Source organism: Sitophilus oryzae, unplaced genomic scaffold (assembly GCF_002938485.1).
Source record: "Sitophilus oryzae breed Bouriz unplaced genomic scaffold, Soryzae_2.0 scaffold_1616_pilon_pilon, whole genome shotgun sequence".
NCBI lineage: Eukaryota > Metazoa > Arthropoda > Insecta > Coleoptera > Curculionidae > Sitophilus > Sitophilus oryzae.
In genome coordinates, this window is record NW_022146299.1 from 205,833 (window position 1) to 226,385 (window position 20,553).

General features: G+C 34.2%; 2 protein-coding genes across 2 annotated transcripts; one reads left to right on the forward strand and one right to left on the reverse strand.

Moving 5' to 3' along the window:
* Window positions 1-10,960: 10,960 nt before the first annotated feature.
* Window positions 10,961-13,489, reverse strand: LOC115880140. The gene is made up of 3 exons (XM_030897268.1): window positions 12,883-13,489; window positions 12,239-12,504; window positions 10,961-12,172 (listed from the first exon to the last, which is right to left on the reverse strand). Exons 1-3 carry the CDS (start codon window positions 13,487-13,489, stop codon window positions 10,961-10,963), a joined length of 2,085 nt encoding a protein of 694 aa, XP_030753128.1.
* A 349-nt stretch (window positions 13,490-13,838) lies between these two features.
* LOC115880141 lies at window positions 13,839-16,823 on the forward strand. Its single transcript, XM_030897269.1, has one exon. It carries the CDS (start codon window positions 13,839-13,841, stop codon window positions 16,821-16,823), a length of 2,985 nt encoding a protein of 994 aa, XP_030753129.1.
* The last annotated feature ends 3,730 nt before the right edge of the window (window positions 16,824-20,553 follow it).

A 20,553-nucleotide genomic window follows, 5' to 3' on the forward strand; every position in this document is an offset into this window, starting at 1 on the left:
AAAACTTACTGTCTCTTAAAAACCCCCCCATTGTTCAAGCTGCTACCGGAAACAAACCACCACAACCCATTAATGAACCTCCACCCTTGCTCCGTTTCCGCCAAAGTGGAATAAGTAGTAATATCGGTACTGAAAAACCGTCTGAATTTTCCCTTCAGAATGGGTTACTATTCAATAAAGACTACTATATAAATGGCTCAAGATCTATCGTTTATAAAATCGGAAATTATTCATATATGGATCTCACAATTAATCTAACGAGCTCAGATTTTGTTACACTGGTCTCACACTTTAACAAACTGGACACAGACATCAGTACATTCTCAACTATGGACCGGTGGCTTACCGACTATGTCATCGATTGCAGTGCTTTCAGCCTTCTTAAAGCTATTCCCAATATGTATTATGTCGATACCATTTCTTCTTCTATTATACTTAATAATCCTTTATGTATAAAAGACTATTACAAATTTTCCCCGCTTTTTAAATCCTTGGAAGGCATAGATTATATATTGTTACCGCACCATGTATTTAGTAACCACTGGTCCTTAGTATTATTAAGTTTAAAGGACAAGAAAATTTATATTTTGGATCCTGGTAGTATGCATTCTGGAGAGGAAATTCTTAAAAATATTAGACAGTTTTTTGTTTATAGGGAGCAACAACATAAGACAGAAAGATTAAATGCTAGAAAGTGGACGGTAGAACAACTCCCACACATTCCAAAACAAAAAGATAGCCATAATTGTGGTGTTTATGTAATTTATTACATTATGGCATTATGGGTTAATCCCGATATAAACCAGTGTTTTTTGAACGACGAACGCGATTCTTTTAATCCTGAGGCTTTTAGAATTACTTTACAGAATATTTTGTTAACTTCTTCAAATAACGTATTTGATCAATGTTTAGTTTGTGGTGTAAAAATTTCAAAGCCTTATGTCAGTTGTGATATTTGTAAACGACTCCTTCATTATAGCAATTATTGCTCAAATAACGATAAAAAATCTTTGGAACAGTTAGAAACAAATACCGATTTATATATTTGTCCATTATGTCGAAGACAAAAAGATCCCTTTAAAAGCACAAAAGAAGACCAGCAAATTAGATTAAATTACACCGAGTTAAAATTTCTCGTAATACATTATAAAGATTTTCTAATTAACATCTATAAAAATCGAGAGACAAATGATGAGTGTACTAGGTATATTAAAACAAAGGACCCTTTAAAACATTTGAAATGGGATTATTTCGTAACTTTTATAGATTTGGAAACTGCTACACATGTGGCAAAATTAATTATGCATCATACTAATATTGTAGACAAAATGTTTGTCTGCTTGGTTTTGTTAGGAATTTTTTTTAGAATTGTAATTAATAGATATTATGGACTGTCTGAAAATGAGCCTTCATCTATTTTGTGTAAGTATAGAGAGCTTCACGACATTGAAGATTACCACTTTGACTACCCATCTCCTTATACTTTAGACGAGATTCTCTGTAAATTGTAACGATTCCCTTGATTTTTCTCCGCTTGCTACTAATATTGGTGTTCAAAAAAGGAATAAACAAAAATGTCATGTTTCATTTATTTCGATTTTGACTATTATTAATGATATTCAGTTTAGTTATTTTTAAGTTTTTTAGTTTTTAGTTTACCAAAGTTTTAAAAAATAATTTTGTAAACCTGTCATTATAAATTTTATTTTTAGTTAACTGTCAAGTAAACTAAAAATTGATGTTTATAATAATCCATGTCAAAATCATTTTTAATGAATTGGGGAATGATAATTTTGGCGAGATCAATCTCTAGACGACTAAAACTTCACATAAAACTTGTCAAAAATTAATACCAATTATAGAAAGTTAAAAAGGATAGAACGTTTAAAATCACACGAATCTAAAAAAATTGCTTTTTCTCGAATTTTTAAATATTTGAAAATCATTTTTACTCAATATGAAAATAAATTACAATCCTCTTGAGGCCAACTGGCAGTGAGAGCCATTAAAAAATAAAAAATAGTACGGTTTAAGTAAATGACATCGCCAGAATTATCAGCAGTTGGCCTCTTTGACGCCGTTTTTTCGATCGTATTGTAGAAAGCTTAAAAAAGTTAAAGATGCGTTTTGATAAAAACTTTTTTAAAATCGCAGTTACAAAAAGTGCTAATACCGGCCACTCAAACGGTGACAATTATAAGAAAATAATTAATTGTATTAATCAGGCAAAAAACAGCCTCTAAAAAATCTGTTATGTCATTCAAGCCTATCCTGTACTAATAAGTTCCGTATGATCGAGAAAAACGGCGTCAGCGATGGCTATCAAATGAAGATCGCTGTCATTTTATATGTAAAATTATATGGGAAATGTCATCGATCGTCATTTCCCAGCCAACTTGACGCCGTTTTTTTTTTCGGTTATAGGGTACTTAATATATGTGGTTAAGATAGGTACGCATATTTGCCTGATTTTTGTTTTATTTTTAAGACTGTAAAAAGTTGCTGGATTGGCAAAGATTTGTTAGTTTAAGTTTACAAAATAAATAGTATTTATATTTTTTTGTAAATGAAATTAATTAGTCACTTAACATGTTATTCGGCTAAATCGCGAGATAGCCAAGTGTCAACGGATATTCATCAATCATGTTGTATAATTCGCGTTCTAACCGGATAAATTGCAAATATTTTTAAAATATATTTGTATCTTTTAGCATTAACCGACTGCGTTTGTTAATTCGCGTTTTAACCGGATAAAGCTTGATTTTCATGCATCCGTTATACGTTGGTACGTTGGTCCGACGGTGCTCTGATTGGTCATAGCGTTTTCGCGCCACTTTTCATCCGTAAATATTTTACTTCAGCCCGTCAACGGACCCGTTCATACGATAACGGACGTTTTGACACTTTTTTGACAAATTGGAGAGATGGGCGAGTTGATTTTTTTGTTATAATATTCTAAGTACCCCCAATCCTATAACCGTATATAAAATTTTATTGAATTTGGTTAACGGGAAGTCGTTGAAAAACGTGTTTTTTATTGAGGGGTTGGGGGTAAAGGTAGTTGAGCTGTTTTTTTGTAATAATATTCACCAAATCACCAATCCTCTCCATCCGTATACCAAATTTTATTGAAATCGGTTAAAGAGAAGTTTGTCAAAAACGCGTTGCGATGCAAGATTTGACATGTGAAGTTAATTAAAAGCTTGTGAAAAGATACATGTATTTTGTACTTGTTTTACCAATAGTGCCTTCATAATCTAAAATTCAGTATCTGCAAAAATGACGTTTCGAGAAATCAATAAAGAGAGGTTTTACTATGACCAAAAAGTTAATATGATTTTTTTTATGCGTAGTGGTTAGTTTTTGCCATATTTAATTAAAAATATACATAAAAATGTGATACGTGCTTAAATTTGAAAAATATTGGGCTTACTGCAATTTAAAGCTAATAATTTCTTTAATAAGTTTTGAAGCCAAAATACAGTAAAGCATATTTTACTTAATTATTAGTTAAAGAGTTAAAAAAAATTGGCAGATAATGTAAATATCTCGTGTGTTTTTAATGTAGAATTTGATTATTTTCATATAACAAAATTACTTTAACATAAAAGTCTATTTTAGTAAAAAATAATATTAACATACCTATAGATACTGCAGTTGGAAATATTTGCTTTATCTGAATTTTAAATGGGAATGCAGCATCTAGGCATTTTTTTAATATGTAATTTTATATATTATAATTTTCTAAATTAATTATAAGCATCTTGCTATACTATATATACTAGAGTATAGCAAGCTGTACCTTGCTACTCCCAAGGCGTTAAACGCTATATACGGGAGCTATTATTATAATTATAAGCATCTAATTAATTGTAAGTATCTAACAATTATATTTTAAAAAAGACGTATCAAAATTAGGGTTACCAGATAAAAAACTTGTCTACCACGGACAAGCCTTCACAAAAATCCGGACAAAATCCGGACGGCATAAATATTCAGCGAAGTAACATTTTTTACATTACCTACTGATTGGTGATAATTATCATTTTTATTTTATTTATAAGAGCAAAAAATACATTTATAACTTTCAAAACTTAAAACTTACAAAGTAAAACAATGAATATGCATAGCTGCATCTATCGACGATTTTTTAAGTAACTAAATTTATAAAAACTAATATATTATTTTGCATTATTGCGAAATTTTTAATAGAACATTGAAATCCGGACGCTTAAGAAAAATCCGCCTAGACTCAACCCGATGTAGTGAAAATCCAGACATGTCTAGATTAATCCGGACGTCTGGTAACCCTAATCAAAATATACTAATGCCAGAAAACAATATGTGCAGTTTGCAATTCAGCTTGCAATCACTAAACAAGTTAAAACTAAAATTGCAACAACGTTCCTAACTACAACAACGTTCCGTTTAAGTCAAATTGCAGTATCTACACATACTACGAAAGATTGCAGTAACTGCTTTGAACTTACTGCGTTTTTCTTATCATACGGTAGGTACTACATTTTAATAGCAAAAATAGCTCAATTTTGCACTTACTGCAAACTGTTTTCTTTTATAATCTAAAAATCTATAAAAATATTGTATTTTTATCTAAAAATTCCGATTTCGCGCCATTACGTTATCAAGAAATAATGAAAACCTCATTTTTGCACTTGCTGGCGTTTTTAACTATAACGGCAGAATAGTATACCAACCAATACTTGATAATTTGTTAAGTTAATTTATTACGTAGAAAAAAACTCGTGGGTGTTTGGGAAGGCTCGAAAGGAAACAATTATGTTTTTTGCGAATTTATTGTCGCTTCTTCAGGCACCAAAATATATATTAAGCCCCCCCCCCCTTTCGAGCCATATATTAACAAACATATATTCAACTTCAACCGATTCGGGCCATATATTCAAAACATACAGTATGTCCACGGATTGTCTTAACTATACTTGTAAACTTGTTTATTTTCGATTTTTCAACTTTTTTTGCTTGTTATTTAAATGTCATTGAAGTTGCGAAATATAAATTTTAATATACAGGGAGCTTAAAAAACGTAAAATTGGAGATATGAAAAATTTAAAATTCTCGATCAGACTTTTTTGAAACATTAAAGTGAAAGAGCATTAAAAAACAATTTGAAATGCCAAATATTTTTTATACGAGTTTTATTACTAAGATATTTTGTATTAAAAATAAACTTAAATTTAATGAATTCCAAAAAAGGACTGAGAAATGTGTTGACGTAGGAGGATTTCATGTCGAATAAACCTTTATTGTATTAATTAAATTAAATGTACCTTCCTGTATTAAGTTTAATAGATTTTTTCTCTTATTTAATTAAAAAAATCCGTTTTAAGTATATTTTTAATATCAAATATCTTAGTAACTAAATCTCGTATAAAAAAAATTATTTGGCATTTCAAATTGTTTTTCAATGCTCTTTTACTTTAATGTTTCAAAAAAGTCTTATCGAGAATTTTAAATTTTTCATATCTCCAATTTTACGTTTTTTAAGCTCCCTGTATATTAAAATTTATATTTCGCAACTTCAATGACATTTAAATAACAAGCAAAAAAAGTTACGAAGAATGACTTTTTTTTGAAAATAGAAAATAAACAAGTTTACAAGTATAGTTAAGACAATCCGTGGACACACTGTATATTAACCCTTTCGAGACTTCCCAAACACCCACGATTTTTTGTCTACGTACTAACCTCTACTGGGAACTAACAATAATCATAATTAATTTATTGTGTTGTGACGAAGGACATAAAAAATATCCTGTGAAGATTTTGTTTGCATTTTACTAAATGTTTGCTTTGTTTTTGTATGTACATGGTTACATTTTTTTACTTCATTTATTCATTTTTCTTTTCTTATGCTTAAATCTTAAACTATATACATTTTATAAAGTTGGAAACATCGTGCATGGATTTGTATTTATGTAATAGGTACATAAGAAAAATAAAAAGTATGACTGCATAAAGATGCAATAACGTTCTAATAAAAAACATAAACTGTCAAAATTACAATTTTGCTTTAATTTGCAATAAAATTAGTTTGTTTTGCTGCTTCATCTGTCCTTTTCCCCTCCATCCTTTCTCACAAGAGTTACCAGACCAGTTATAACAGAAATGTTTAATTTAACTTCCAGTTAATTGCCATACCACACCCCTATTTATTTTTTCTTGTTTCCGATTAAAAATATTATCAATACTCAATGAGTATGCATATAATTTTATTACATTACATATTTTATTTTTATATTACTTTCTATCCTAATAACGTATGGAGCTCCTGGCCAACCGCTAGCCTTTCGAGCCTCAACTCTCGATTTCGACTGCGAGGAGCGACGTTGACAAATTTAACATGTTCTTTTCCTTCATTTCATGTAGAATGTACTTCTCAAGAATTTCGACCCATGCCGATGACGGCCGAACCGAGTAGGTCGGGCGAGAATTAGAAATCTCGCGCACTAGGAAAAATTCCCATTAGGAATTTTTACGCCATCCCACAGTACCGCACCTTACGATAACAGCCGATGTTTGCCGAAGTCAACTTTGTTTACCTAAATTGTATCATTGGATTTATGCTTGCGCTTATTAGTTAATTTTAATAAATTCTTAAATCAATGCGTTTTTACAAAGGGCATCTGGTACGTGTTTAAGGGCTCGTTGATTTTGACGCGTTTACGATAACAACCGATGTTTACCGAAGGACTCAACCTTCAACAATATTGTTATAAAACTGAGCTACATTTATTTTTGTATCAGTCTTTAAGCGGTGGTCGTCGCAACAACACGTATGCTGCTGCTGCTGCTCCCACAACCTAGAAATAGTTTAGGTACTTACCTTACGCCGTTGGTACTGCTGGTGCTGCGCCCCTATAGCTAGTTTGTGGTAAGTAAATATTCTACGTTAATGTTTTTTTTGATAAATCAATGGTGCTAATAAATTTGGGGGCCCCCGGGGCGCAGGGCTAGGTGTATGGCATATGGTGAATGGCGCTCGTATATGGTATTTGGCTTGTGTACGAACGTCGTTCATTACGTGATCTATACCTTTGAGACAACTTTAGTTTGGGGCCCTCATATAGACATACCTACAATTAATTTTAAATACGTTTGTGGTCGTGTTGATTAAGGCGTTAGCTTGGCGATCGACAGGTCCGTGGTTCAAACCCTACACCGAACTTTTTTATTAAAATAAATTTAAATGACGTCAGGCGGATGACGTCATGCATCCCAAATTACAGTTACCATCATTATAACGCTTGAGCTACCCGATAGGTGGCGCGCGGTAGTTCCGGAGGTAGACGTTAGATGGCGTTCGGCGTCTACGTACAGTGTTGCCGGATGCATAGCAAAATGCGACGTTGCCAAATCTAAAAATCAGAAGATTTAGGGAAATTACATATAACCCATGTTATAAGATTTACATGGGGTGGGGCGCTATGGACGGGAAAATTTCCCTAAATTTAGGGAAAAAATGGGGGTTGACCTTGGTCTAAGGTGCCCCCATACCTACTAACATGCATTCTGCCTTTTTAAACAGACTCTTTTGTTATCATTAAAATTTGCAAACATTTTTTCTTTTTTATTGTTACTACTACTTGAGAGTATAAAATGGCGGCAAGAAGTGCGGGCAAAGATTTTTCACCTACCGATATTAACTTTAAATGCCACCCTACGAGAAAGTCGGGGGTGGTTGTTTGTGCTCTTTGTGATACTGTATACCACAGAAGTGACTATGAATCTAAGTGCACACCCGTTTACATCATACATCTCTTAGTTATTTGTGAAAATCATAGCGGCATTGACCTAACCTCAATAAATACAAGTCAACAAATCAATTCCACAAACTCTTTAATATTTGCCAAGCTAAGGAGTGAGTTAGTGCATAAAGATAAAGACTTAATTAAATACAAAAGTGCATATTACCAACTTAAGCAGCAGTTTGATGCGTTGAAAGCTGGGCATGTTTCGGGCTCTAGTGGGTTTATTCGAGACAACAAACCAATATCCGAGAATTCAAACGATTCGGATGAATTATTACATGTGAAACAAATAAATAGTCAACTTGTAGACAAAAACAATATTCTTAAGGACCTAAACACTACACTCAAGGAACTAAATACGGAATTAAAAGATAAAAATACCAAGCTTTCTGAAAACATAACCTCAAATAACAACATTATGCCAACGTTCACCGATATAGTCAAAAACAAACATTTTAGTTACAAGAAAAATATTCCTTGTATTATTGTTAAATACAACAGTGAATCCTGAAACGAAACATCTATAAATAATATTAAAAAATTGCTATTTCATTCTACGGGTATACAGTTTAATAAAGTTAAATCTGTTAAAGGGAAATTGATTATAGGCTGCAACAACGAGGAAGATATTGCGAAAGTTTGTCAAAAATTGGAGAATAATATCACACAAGGAATGACTATGGAAGTTGAACAGTTAAAAAAACCCAGGCTAAAAATACAAGGGATAGACATGGATTTGAAAAACGTTAATAAGGAAGAAATTATTCATGAAATTAAAGAGAGAAATGGATTTGATGGCAAATTAGTTATAAACTATCAGCATAAATTTTTTAATAAGAAAAATTCGAATTGGAACATAATAATTGAGTGTGATGCAGTAGCATACAGCCAGATAATGTCTAACAAATGCATTTATTTTGGCTATAATAGATGCAGAGTGATGGACGATTACAATTTGAATAGATGTTATAACTGTTCGCAGTATTTTCATTCCAAATGCACAACTAATACAGTATGCAGTAAATGTGCTGGAAATCATAACACCAATGAATGTAACAAAAGTAATTCTCCAAAATGTATCAATTGTATTGCCTCAAATCAAAAATATAAAACAACAAGACGTACAGACCATGAAGTTTATGATTTAAATGCTTGTGACGCCTATAAGTACTACCTACAGAGGCATATTCAATCAGCTGACTACCCATACAACCCTACACACACAAAAGACACCAATGACAATCGATTCTTTTCTTCGTATCTCCAAAATATGTCAAATTGTGATACAAAAACTGAGTATTACAGAAAAAATATTTTCAGTGGTAATTTACAATTCTCGTTTAGACTTGCTGAAGTATCTGAAATAAATAAAATTTTGAATAGCATAAAAACTAACGCAACAGAAGAAGACAAGATTACGCCGCTGATGTTAAAATATTGCAGTCCATATATAGACAAGTATATTACGCACATAATTAATTGTTGCTTGGAACGCAATTACTTTCCGGATAAATGGAATATATCTATAGGAATACCCCTTTCTAAAGTTACTAGTTACTCCGACGACATACAACGATCTACGGATAATAAGTATTCTACCGTCACTGTCAAAAATATATGAGAAAATTTTATATTGACTGTATAAAATTTTCTAATGTATGATTATTTTATTACTAATGAAATTATTCCTGATAGTCAGTGTGGTTTTCGAAAACATTTTGGAACAACAGTGGCTTTAGCGAATGTTGTTGATGATATCATCAGAGCTTGCGACAAAAGTCTTGCTAGCATATTGATACTGTTAGATTTTTCAAAGGCTTTTGATACAATAAACCATGCACTTCTCTTATCTAAATTACATTTCTATGGCTTTTGTACTGAATCGTATTTCTTAATTGAGTCTTATTTATCCAACAGATTTTTGACTGTTTTTTCTAATAATAAATATTCCAACAAAATTAGGCTGCACTCTGGTGTACCACAGGGCTCTGTCTTGGGTCCGTTGCTGTTTCTTGTTTATACATCTGACATATTAAAGTCTTTATTGCATTGTAAGGTACAAGCATTTGCAGATGACACTCAACTGTATAGTTACTTTGAGATGGATGACTATCTGGAAACTGAAGTAAATATAAATAAAGATTTAGAGATCTTAAGCCAACTTGCCAAAGGTCACAATTTGGTACTGAATAGTTCTAAATGTTACATTTTACTTTTTGGAAGCAGTAACAAAATTAATTTCTTGGAAAACAATCTTAATATAACAATAGACAACGGAAAGCTAACTTTTGTTAACAGTTTAAAAAATTTAGGATTACTTTTGGATGTGGAACTTAGATTTAAGGAGCATTTGAAAAAACTATTACAACGAGCATACCTCGCTTTAAAGCTGTTATACAACAACAAACATATTCTAAATGTATACCTAAAGAAAAATCTTTGTGAATCGCTTGTAATGTCTCACTTTAACTATGGCGATTTTATTTATGGTTTTTGTCTGGATCAAGAAAGTAGGTTACGCATTCAAAAGGTGCAAAATGCTTGTGTTCGTTTTATTTTTAATATAAGAAAGTTTGATCATGTGACTCCCTTTTTTAAAGAACTTAATTGGCTAAAAATGGACTCGCGTAGAACTTTACACTTGTGTACATTTATTGTGAAAATAATTAGCAACCCCTCTGCTCCCCTATCTATTAAAGAGCGTTTAATTTTCAGACGTGACATACACGAAGTTAATATTAGGAATGGAGGTGAGTTGACGATGCCTCATCATCGGACAGCCATTTTTCAGCGCGGGTTTTCATATAATGCCATTAAGGGGTATAACTCGTTACCAACAGAATTGTTGAATTTGGGTGAGAATGCGTTTAAGCATAAATACAGAGAGTATCTTTTAATGCATTCGTAATTTTTCATATTTTTCTTTTTTTTATACTCTGCTTTTGCATTGTACATGTGAAACTTTTTTTATGGCAATTTGTAAAACATTATATTTAATTATTAAGTTTGCATGTTCTGGTTAAGTTGAGTAGCTATTGTAGCTAGACTACGTTAGACTTGCAATTTTGTTACCATCTTATGTATTTTTTTTTTGTAAAATAAAAGCAATTTATCGACTTAGCTATTATGGCATTCACACTCCCTTTGAGGGGAACATTCACTCATCCCAGATATTAGATATCAGAGGGATTGAGCTCGGTGGGAACCCTTTCTATGGTATAGGGTTCTTGAGGTTTAGATGGGTTACCTAAATATTTCCTAGTTGTTCGCGCGGTCGCCAGCAAGGTTGCTTCTTGCATACTTTTATATAAATTTTCGTTGAGCCCCAACTCACTAATATTCTTCTTTAGTTGTTTTGGGATAAGGCCCGTTGTTGATACAATTATCGGGATCGTTTTTATGGTCTCTATTTTCCACTGTTTTTTAATTTGTTCCTGGAGATCTCGGTATTTGGCAATCTTTTCACAATGCTTGCTACCCAAATTGTTGTTGTTAGGAATGGCCAAGTCGAGGATGATTACATTTTTCATAGCCTTATCGATTAATAGGATGTCCGGTCTATTATGATTTACTGTATGATCTGTAAGGATGGTTCTATCCCAATACATTTTATAGTTTTTGTTTTCTAAAATTGTTTCTGGAACATATTTATAATACGGGAGTTTTTCCGCTTGCTGTAGTTGGTATTTGATAGCTAGTTCCTGATGTAATATTTTCGCTACAGAATCGTGTCTCGCTTTATATTCGGTTGCAGAAAACATCTGACATCCGCCTCTGATATGTTGTATGGTTTCCGCTGTTTGGCATCCGTATCGGCACTTGTCATTTTCGATTGTCGTATTTTTCACAATATACTTTAGGTAGTTTCGGCTTGCGATTACCTGGTCCTGGATAGCCATTACGAAGCCCTCGGTTTCAGGAAACAACTGTCCCGATACTAACCAATAGTTCGACGCCAAAGTATCGACAGTATCTTGATCAGCATCATTGATGTGCCTCCCATGCAAGGGCTTTTCTTTCCATATCTGCATCTTTTCCTCGTTAGTTTGATGGTGCGTTTGAATTTCATGTTGGTTCAACAGGAGGGGAGTTGAGTCGTCTGCTGCGCATATTACTTTATGCAAAGTTGAAGTTAATGCTTCTCTGTGAAAGTAAGCTCGAAGATTCGTTATTTGTTGATCCAATTGTTTGCATATATCTACTAATCCTCGTCCCCCTTGTGATCGTGGCAAAGTTACTCGTTCAACTGAGCTTTTAGGATGGTGTTTTTGTGCTTTTGTGAGTGTAGTTCTGATCTTACGTTCAAGGTTTACTAGATCGGTTTTACTCCATTTTACTATTCCAAAAGAGTAACCAAGCACGGAGCATGCATATGAGTTAAACGCCTTAAAAAGGTTTTTACTATCGAGCTTAGTTTTTACCAGATGTTTAACTCTTTTGGTGAATTATGCCGTAAGGTCGTCCTTCATTGCCCTATGTTCTATTTTACGGGCCTGCTTTATTCCGAGATACTTATAGGTGTCTCCATTCTTCATCGCCTTAATAGCTTCCCCATTATGAAGTTCGAATTCGTCATGTGCCAATTTACCTCTCACAATATTAAGAATACGACATTTGTTCATTCCAAAACTCATTCCTATGTCCTCAGAGAACTCTTCTACTATTTTCAGCATTTGCTCCAGTTGGTTTTTAGTAGCTCCCATCAGCTTCAAATCATCTATGTAAAGTAAATGATTTAGTTTCAAATCTTCTCTAACTTGACTTTTTATACTAAAACCGTATTTGGTGGAGTTTAATCGGTGCGAAAGTGGATTCATTGCAATACAGAACTAAAGTGGACTCAATGAATCACCCTGAAAAATACCTCGCTTAATTGGAATTGGGCAGGTTGTAAAAGTGCGGTTGTTTTCATTCAGATGAATCGTGGTTCGCCAGGTAGACATTGCATGTTTTAAGAGGTTTATTAATGTAGGGTTTACTTTATATACTTCTAATATTTTGATTAACCAATCGTGGGGTACGAGTGAGTCGAATGCCTTTTTATAATCTATATAGGCCATAAAGAGGTTTCTGTTTTTATTATACGCCTGATTACAGATAATAGCGTCGATTACTATTTGCTCTTTGCACCCCATCGAATTCTTCATGCAGCCCTTCTGTTGAGTAGCAATGATGTTATTCTGCTCACAATACTCGTACAGCCTACTAGTAATACAAGATGTCATCAACTTATACAACCTTGGGAGGCAAGTTATAGGGCGATAGTTGGCTGGATTTTCGCTATTATTAGGATCTTTTAAGATAAGGTACGTATTGCCTGGTGTCAGAAAAAGCGGTAGCTTCTCAGGATGAATCATAATTTCGTTTATTAAAGATGTTAAAGCTTCATGTGTGCACCATAGCTTTTTAAGCCAATAATTTTGAATGGAATCAGGGCCTGGTGTTTTCCAGTTATGTAATCCTTTAATTATTTCTGATATTTCAGTCACAGTAAAAGGTTGGTATTGCATGGAATTGTAGTCTTCTGCTGCATTAATTTCTTCATCAATCCAGCTGCCTTGAGTGTTGTAAGTTGTGGAAGTGGCAAGCTGCTCCCTCCAAAATTGCTCTGTTACTTCTTCAGTAGGGTAGGCAATATTTAATTCGGCATTTTGATTATTAAAAGTTCTATAGAATGCTTTTTCTGATTTTCTGAATAGCATGTTGTCACTTTTTCTCTGGTTACTGCTCTTAATAATAATAATAATTTATTATTATTATAATAATATAGTTCTTACAACCAACCAAACCGGTGTGGCTGTCGGGTTGTAAAAAGAATTACACCAAGGAACCTCCTGCCTGTCGTAAGAGGCGACTAACTGGAGCAACCGGTCCCGCTACCCTATGTAACCTGATCCTCCTATCCACATACCTCCTCTTTTATCCAACTCCTTCCTTTTAGCGTCGGTTCTTCATCAGAGCGGCTAAAAAGTTAAATCTAAATGCGTCTGTACCCAGAGTGGGCGGCATTTAGTCGGCGTCTGTACCCAGATGCAATGCAAACTAAGCACAATGATGCAAACAAATAATCAAGCCTCGGAAAAACATTCATCAGGTGACCAGACTGCTCCTGGTGGAATAAGATTGCAGTCTACCCATGGAGTTGGGGATAGCAGCGGCTCTGAGTCAAAAGCGACATCCCCTGCTAGTTCACGAGAGTCTACACCAGAACGACAGACTCGAGTCAGAAGTAATGCCGCGGCACAACTTAGTAACGCTGCTATAGCTAACCCACTGACTAACAAGCGTACGAAATGGACAGATGAAATGAACAGATACGTTGTCCACGCATATTACTTAGTGACAGAATTGGAGAAAAACAAATCTGGCTTTAGGAAAAATCTACACAACAAATTCAAAGGGAAATACCCGGAACATATTTTCACTGAACAGAAAGTAGCAGGACAATTAAGGTCAGTCATGAAGAACAAATATATATCAGAAGAGATAATAGAAGACATCAAGAAAGCAGTAGAAAAAGAGCTTCATAATAATATTACGAGCGAAATACAACACCCACAATGCACAATACAAGAAGATGATGAAACGGAGGAGAAACAAACTGATCCCATAGAAGAAGAGCTTACAACAAATAATGCACTAGAACCGAATGAAGACCATGATCTAGAGATAACAAGAATATACAATAAGGAAGACACACAAAAGTTGCAAGAAATGGAAAGAGCAATACTCGAATATATAGATACAGACCCAACTTTGAGACCAATCTTGCCAAAGCATCATTCATCCAAGAAACTGACCAATACTACCAAAATAATGAATGAAGTAATACTACCACAATATCTCAGAAATGACATAAAAATAGAAGAACTGCACGCAATAATATACTGCGGAGCACTAACAATAACAAGAGCGATAGGTGGTAAAATTATTATAGAGAGTGAAAGCGCAACGAAAATAAAAAATAATAAACCAGGGTGGATGATGAGACTAGAGAAGCGAATTAAAAATTTAAGAGCAGACCTGAATAGAATCATAGGATACAAGGAGGGTAAGAGATCACGTAGATTAAACAACAGTGTTAAAAGAATTCTAGCGAAGTATAAGATACATGCAAAACATGATAAAAACAATGAAAACATAAATGAAGCTAACAACACGATCAAACAAAAATTGGCAGCATTGAATAAGAGACTCAGAAGATATCGAGATACAACATTGAGAAAAACACAGAACAAACAGTTTACAAACAACGAGAAACAATTCTGCAATAATCTGAACAAAACAAATAGCAAGGGTAAGGGAGCACCAACTAAGGATGACATAGAAAAATATTGGACAAAACTATGGTCTGAAAAAGTAAATCACAATAAGGAAACACAATGGATAGAAAGGGAAAAAGAGGCCAATCAAAGCATTACTAGAATGGAATATAAACAGATAACCATTGACGAAATAGGCGAAACAGTAAAGAAAACACACAATTGGAAAGCAACAGGAATCGACAACATTCACAATTATTACTACAAGTGTTTTACATGTACACACAACCAACTAGCACGTAATTTTAATAAGATACTGGATAACCCTAAAACCATGCCCGAGTTTATGTCAACTGGAGTAACATACCTTAAGTCAAAAGATGAAGACACTAGAAATGCAACCAAATACAGACCAATAACATGCCTTCCCACAATCTACAAAATATTCACTTCAATCATCGCAAATAAACTGTACGACCACTGTAGTCAAAATAGTATCCTAGCAATGGAACAAAAAGGGTGTATTAAACAATCAAAAGAATGCAAGGAACAACTCATTATAGACATGATAGTGACAGAGCAAATAAGAAAACAAAAGAGGAACCTACATTCATCATATATTGACTTCAAGAAAGCATATGATTCAGTTCTCCATAGCTGGCTCCAGAAAGTTCTGGACATATATAAGGTACACCCAATAATAACGGAATGCCTCAAAACTGTAATGAACAAATGGAAAACAAAAATAATACTTAATACCGAAATAGGAAAAATAGAAACTAAATATATCCAAATAAATAGAGGTATCTTTCAAAGCGACTCGTTGAGCCCGCTTTGGTTCTGCCTGGCACTAAACCCGCTTTCTAACATCTTAAAGAGGGAAGACACAGGCGTACAGATTAAACAGAACAAAGAAGTAATTTACACATTGTCACACCTTCTCTATATGGATGATATAAAGATCTACGCACCCACAGAAATGCAGCTTAAACACCTAGTAAAAATGACATACAATTTTTCGAATGATATTAAAATGGAATTTGGACTGGACAAATGCAGAACACAGACGATAAAGAAAGGGAAACAAGTAGTAGAAAGGGTACAGGGAAACAACATGCCAAAAATCGAACCAATGTATGAAGATGAAATGTATAAATACTTAGGAATGCCTCAAAAACAATGCGCTGAACACAAATATATAAAAGAAACAATAAAAGAAAAATATTTCAAACGCATCAATATGATCCTTAAATCTAAACTCAACGCTAAAAATCAGATTAAAGCTATAAATACATACGCTATTCCACTACTAACATATACATTTGGAATCGTTAAGTGGACACAAACAGAAATGAAAGACATCCAAACAAAAACAAATGTCGCCATGACGAAACATAGATGCCACCATCCAAAAGCGGCAGTAGAAAGAACTACACTCAAACGGAAAGATGGTGGTAGGGGACTTATAGATCTATCTAACCTGCACAATAATAGTATAATAAACCTAAGGAAATACTTCTACTCAAAACAAGCAGAATCTCCATACTATAGAGCTATTGTAAAAGCAGATAAACACACCCCACTAATACTAAGTGATGAAGAAAAAACTTGGTCCATAGTAGAAGACGCAGACAAGCTTACCCGCTGGAAAGAAAAAGCTCTACACGGAAGGTTTCCCCATGACGTAGACCAAGACACTGTCGACAAACAAGCATCGTACAATTGGTTAAAACGTGGAGAGCTACAACCGGAAACTGAAGGTTTTTTTTTATAGCCATCCAAGATCAAGTGATTAAGACCAATAACTACCGAAGATACATATTAAAGGACGGAATTGAGTCTGACTTATGCCGAAGGTGTAAGAAAGCAAGTGAGACAATACATCACGTCATAGGAGGATGCCAAGCTATAGCACAGAGTGACTACAAATTTAGACACGACCAAGTGGGAAAGATCATACACCAAGAACTAGCATTGAAGTATAAACTCATAGAGCATAAAGTTAACTATTATCAGTACGAACCTGCTACAATCCTTGAAAACAATGAATATAATAAATAATAACAGATAAAAGACTAGAACACAATAGACCAGACATAGTAGTGAAGAAGAAAAAAGAAAATGAAGTGTTGCTTATAGATTTTGCGGTGACAAACAACAATAACCTAACACAAACATACAGAGAGAAGATTACCAAATATATTGATTTATGCTTTGAAATTAAGGATATGTGGAAATACGATCGAGTCCGGGTCATTCCTTTAGTACTATCGAATATGGGTGTAATACCAAAAACACTAATTGAATCGCTGAAGGCAATAGACTTAGAAACATACCAGTACCAACTTATGCAAAAATCTGTAATCCTTAACACCTGCCATACAGCAAGGCGATTTCTATACATGTAACTTAACCGGGAACGTTTCTAAGCCAGAAAAGTTATCACCATCATGGTTGAGACGAGTCACTCCTCCAACCACGAGAAACCAACGGATGTAGTTGAGATAAAACGATATAATAATATATTTTTTTTAAGCTCAGCATAGCTGGTTATATCTAGGAATTCGGGTCTTTGCCAAGAATTCTTACAATGTTGATCCTAGGAATGACCGCACAATGTTACATGTGTTAAGAATAACAGCTTTCTGCATATCAATGTAAGTATTTACAGTAATGTTCAGTAATTTCAAGTTTTGTTCAAGAGTCTTTGGTACAATGCCTGACATGCATAACTGATATAATAATGGGTACAATGCTAACCTTCATATTCCACATCGCTTCGATCTCTTGTGCAAGGTGAGTATATTTATGTATTTTCTCTTGATATTTTTGGGTCAAGTTTTGTGTGTTTGGTACGGATATGTCTACGAGCTTGACTTTGTTACGTTTATCAATTAGTGTTATATCCGGCCTGTTGTGCGGTATTGTCACATCTGTGAGTATTGTCTTATCCCAGTATATCTTTACGTCTTCATTTTCGATGACTGGCTTTGGTTCGAATGAGTAATAGGGTTTAGGATCTTCTTCAAGCAACGAGTATTTCCTCAATATTTCCTTGTAGAGGATGGTAGCTACTTCGTTATGCCTTTTTAGATATTTCGTAGGAGCTAGTGTCGCACATGATGACGTAATATGATCAAGGTTTTCCTGAGGCTTTCCACATTTGCGACATTTGTCAATTACATTATTTTGCTTCATTATGTATTTTTCATAGTTTTTTGTTTTGATGACCTGATCCTGAATTGCAACAACGAATCCTTCGGTCTCAGGAAACAAATAACCTAGTGTTAGCCATTTTAAAGATTTTGTTTTGTCTATATGACCGCCATCTATGTTATTTTTGTATCTACCATGAAGTTGTTTAGATGCCCATTCTTGATATTTCTGGTGATCTGTCTTTATAAGTTAGCTAAGTTTAGGGGTGTATAGGATTTATCTGACTCAATAATTGTTCGGTGTACTTCCTTGGATTCATTTTTATAAAAATACTGACGCATGTCATGGATTTGTGCATAGTGAAGATTTTTGAGGTCGATTAGTCCTCTTCCTCCATTCCGATCTTTGGAGGTTTACTCTTATCTGTGATAATTTTGGATCGTGCATTTGGAATTTAGTCAAAGTGGTGCGGACCACCATTAAGTGCTTCCAGATCTGTATCAGACCACTTAACAATACCAAAAGAGTATGTAAAAACTGGAACGGCATAAGTATTAATAGCTTTTATGATATTATTTGATGAGAGTTTAGTTTTGAGTATGCTGACAAGTCTTTGTTTGAATTCTTTTGTGTATTTGTCTTTCATTATTTTATGTTCATTTTTATGTGTTTGTATGATTCCTAAATACTTGTAGTGACCAATCCCAATTCTCTCAATAAAATCTCCACCTTCCAGCTCAAAATCTAATCCATCCATCAACTGGCCTTTTTCGACGGTAACAATTTTGCACTTGTCTAGCCCAAAAGACATTCCTATATCTTGCGTCATGTTGTTAGTCAGTTCGAGTATACTACTTCAAGTTGTCTCCTGTTAGCAGCGTATAATTTGAGATCATCCATGTAGAATAGATGATCGATTCTACATTGGTTCCTGCTTCCTTTGACGTTCACGCCATATTTTGTATTTTTAAGGGTGTTGGATATTGGGTTAAGTGCTAGGCAAAACCAAATAGCACTTAGCGAATCACCTTGAAATATTCCTCTCTGTATGCGTTTTTTATTGGTTTTAATTTGTGTTTCTTCTTGTGTAATTTGCAATGAGGTAGACCACTCAATCATAGTGTCTTTCAGAAACTTGATGTCACGATTGATTCCATAAATTTCCAACACATGAAGTAGCCAGGAGTGAGGAATAGTATCGAACGCTTTTCTGTAGTCAATGTATGCGATGTTTATATTGCGACATAGTTTTCGGGTCTGTTCAAGAATAACGGCGTCAATGGTTAGTTGTTCTTTGCATCCTAATACATTTCTTTTACAACCCTTCTGCTCTTCAGTCATAATGTTGTGCTCTGAGAGATGGTTGTAGATTTTTGTGCACATAATTCCCGAGAGGAGCTTATATAATGTCGGCAAACAGGTGATTGGCCTATATTGAGATGGGTTAGATGTATTAGAGGATTTAGGAAGAAGATACGTAATTCCTTCTGTAAAAAAATGGGGTGTGAGTGATGGAGATTCGATAAAACTGTTAAATATACGTGCAATGTGTAGGTGTAACACATTCAGTCGTTTCAACCAGAAGTTATGTATACCGTCTATGCAGGTGCTCTCCAGTTGGCGGATTTCAACAGAGTTTCTTCAACATCCTTGCAAGTTATTAATGTGTATGGCATTTTTTGGATATTTGAAAACCTTTCTTCCTCTTTCTGAATCCATTTTGCAGAACTAGGATGTTCTCTGGGGTTCATCCATATGCTTCCCCAGAAGGTCTCAACATCAGTCTTGTGTGGTAATCCATTTCCAGGGTCTACAGCATCTTGTCGAAGTTTTCTATAAAAAGATCGCTGATTTTTCCGAAAGAGTTGGTTGTCTCTGTTTCTTGCATTAGAGTCTCCATATCTACGCAGTATTTTGCTATACACTGCTAGTTTTTGTTTTAAAGTGTCCACGTAATCAGTTATTATGTGTTTGTGTTCTGTAGGTGGTTTCATATGTAGCTTTTGTTGGAGGTCTGTTGGTATTTTTTGCATATTGGTAAGTTTATGGTTTGATAGTGCTGTGGTAATACCTATTTTTCGCCTAAGGTTTTTAATTTTATTTTCTAGACGCAGCTGCCATTTTGGTTTCGTAGCGATCTTTTTAGAGGTTTCTGAAAGACTAGTAAACAACTTCTGATTCTGACTAAGAACTGTTCTTGCGGCACAGTAGATGAGTAAATGAAGTTGAATCATATTATAATCTGCAAGAGATTTTGTTTCGATAATTCTGTTTATTGTCGAAATTAGTGCATTCATCTGGGAATTATAATTGAGCTTGGGCAAAAGTGGCTATGCCATCATACTCAA

Excerpts from the sequence above, each read along its gene's own strand:
- LOC115880140 (XM_030897268.1), bottom strand. The coding sequence starts at position 13,489 with ATGCTATTCAGAAAATCAGAAAAAGCATTCTATAGAACTTTTAATAAT. Across the intron at positions 12,505-12,882 it reads AGTAATCGACGCTATTATCT|ATGATTTGAAGCTGATGGGA; the intron begins GTAATCAGGCGT and ends TACTTTACATAG. Across the intron at positions 12,173-12,238 it reads CAATGAAGGACGACCTTACG|GCGTTTAACTCATATGCATG; the intron begins GCATAATTCACC and ends AACCTTTTTAAG.
- LOC115880141 (XM_030897269.1), top strand. The coding sequence starts at position 13,839 with ATGATGCAAACAAATAATCAAGCCTCGGAAAAACATTCATCAGGTGAC.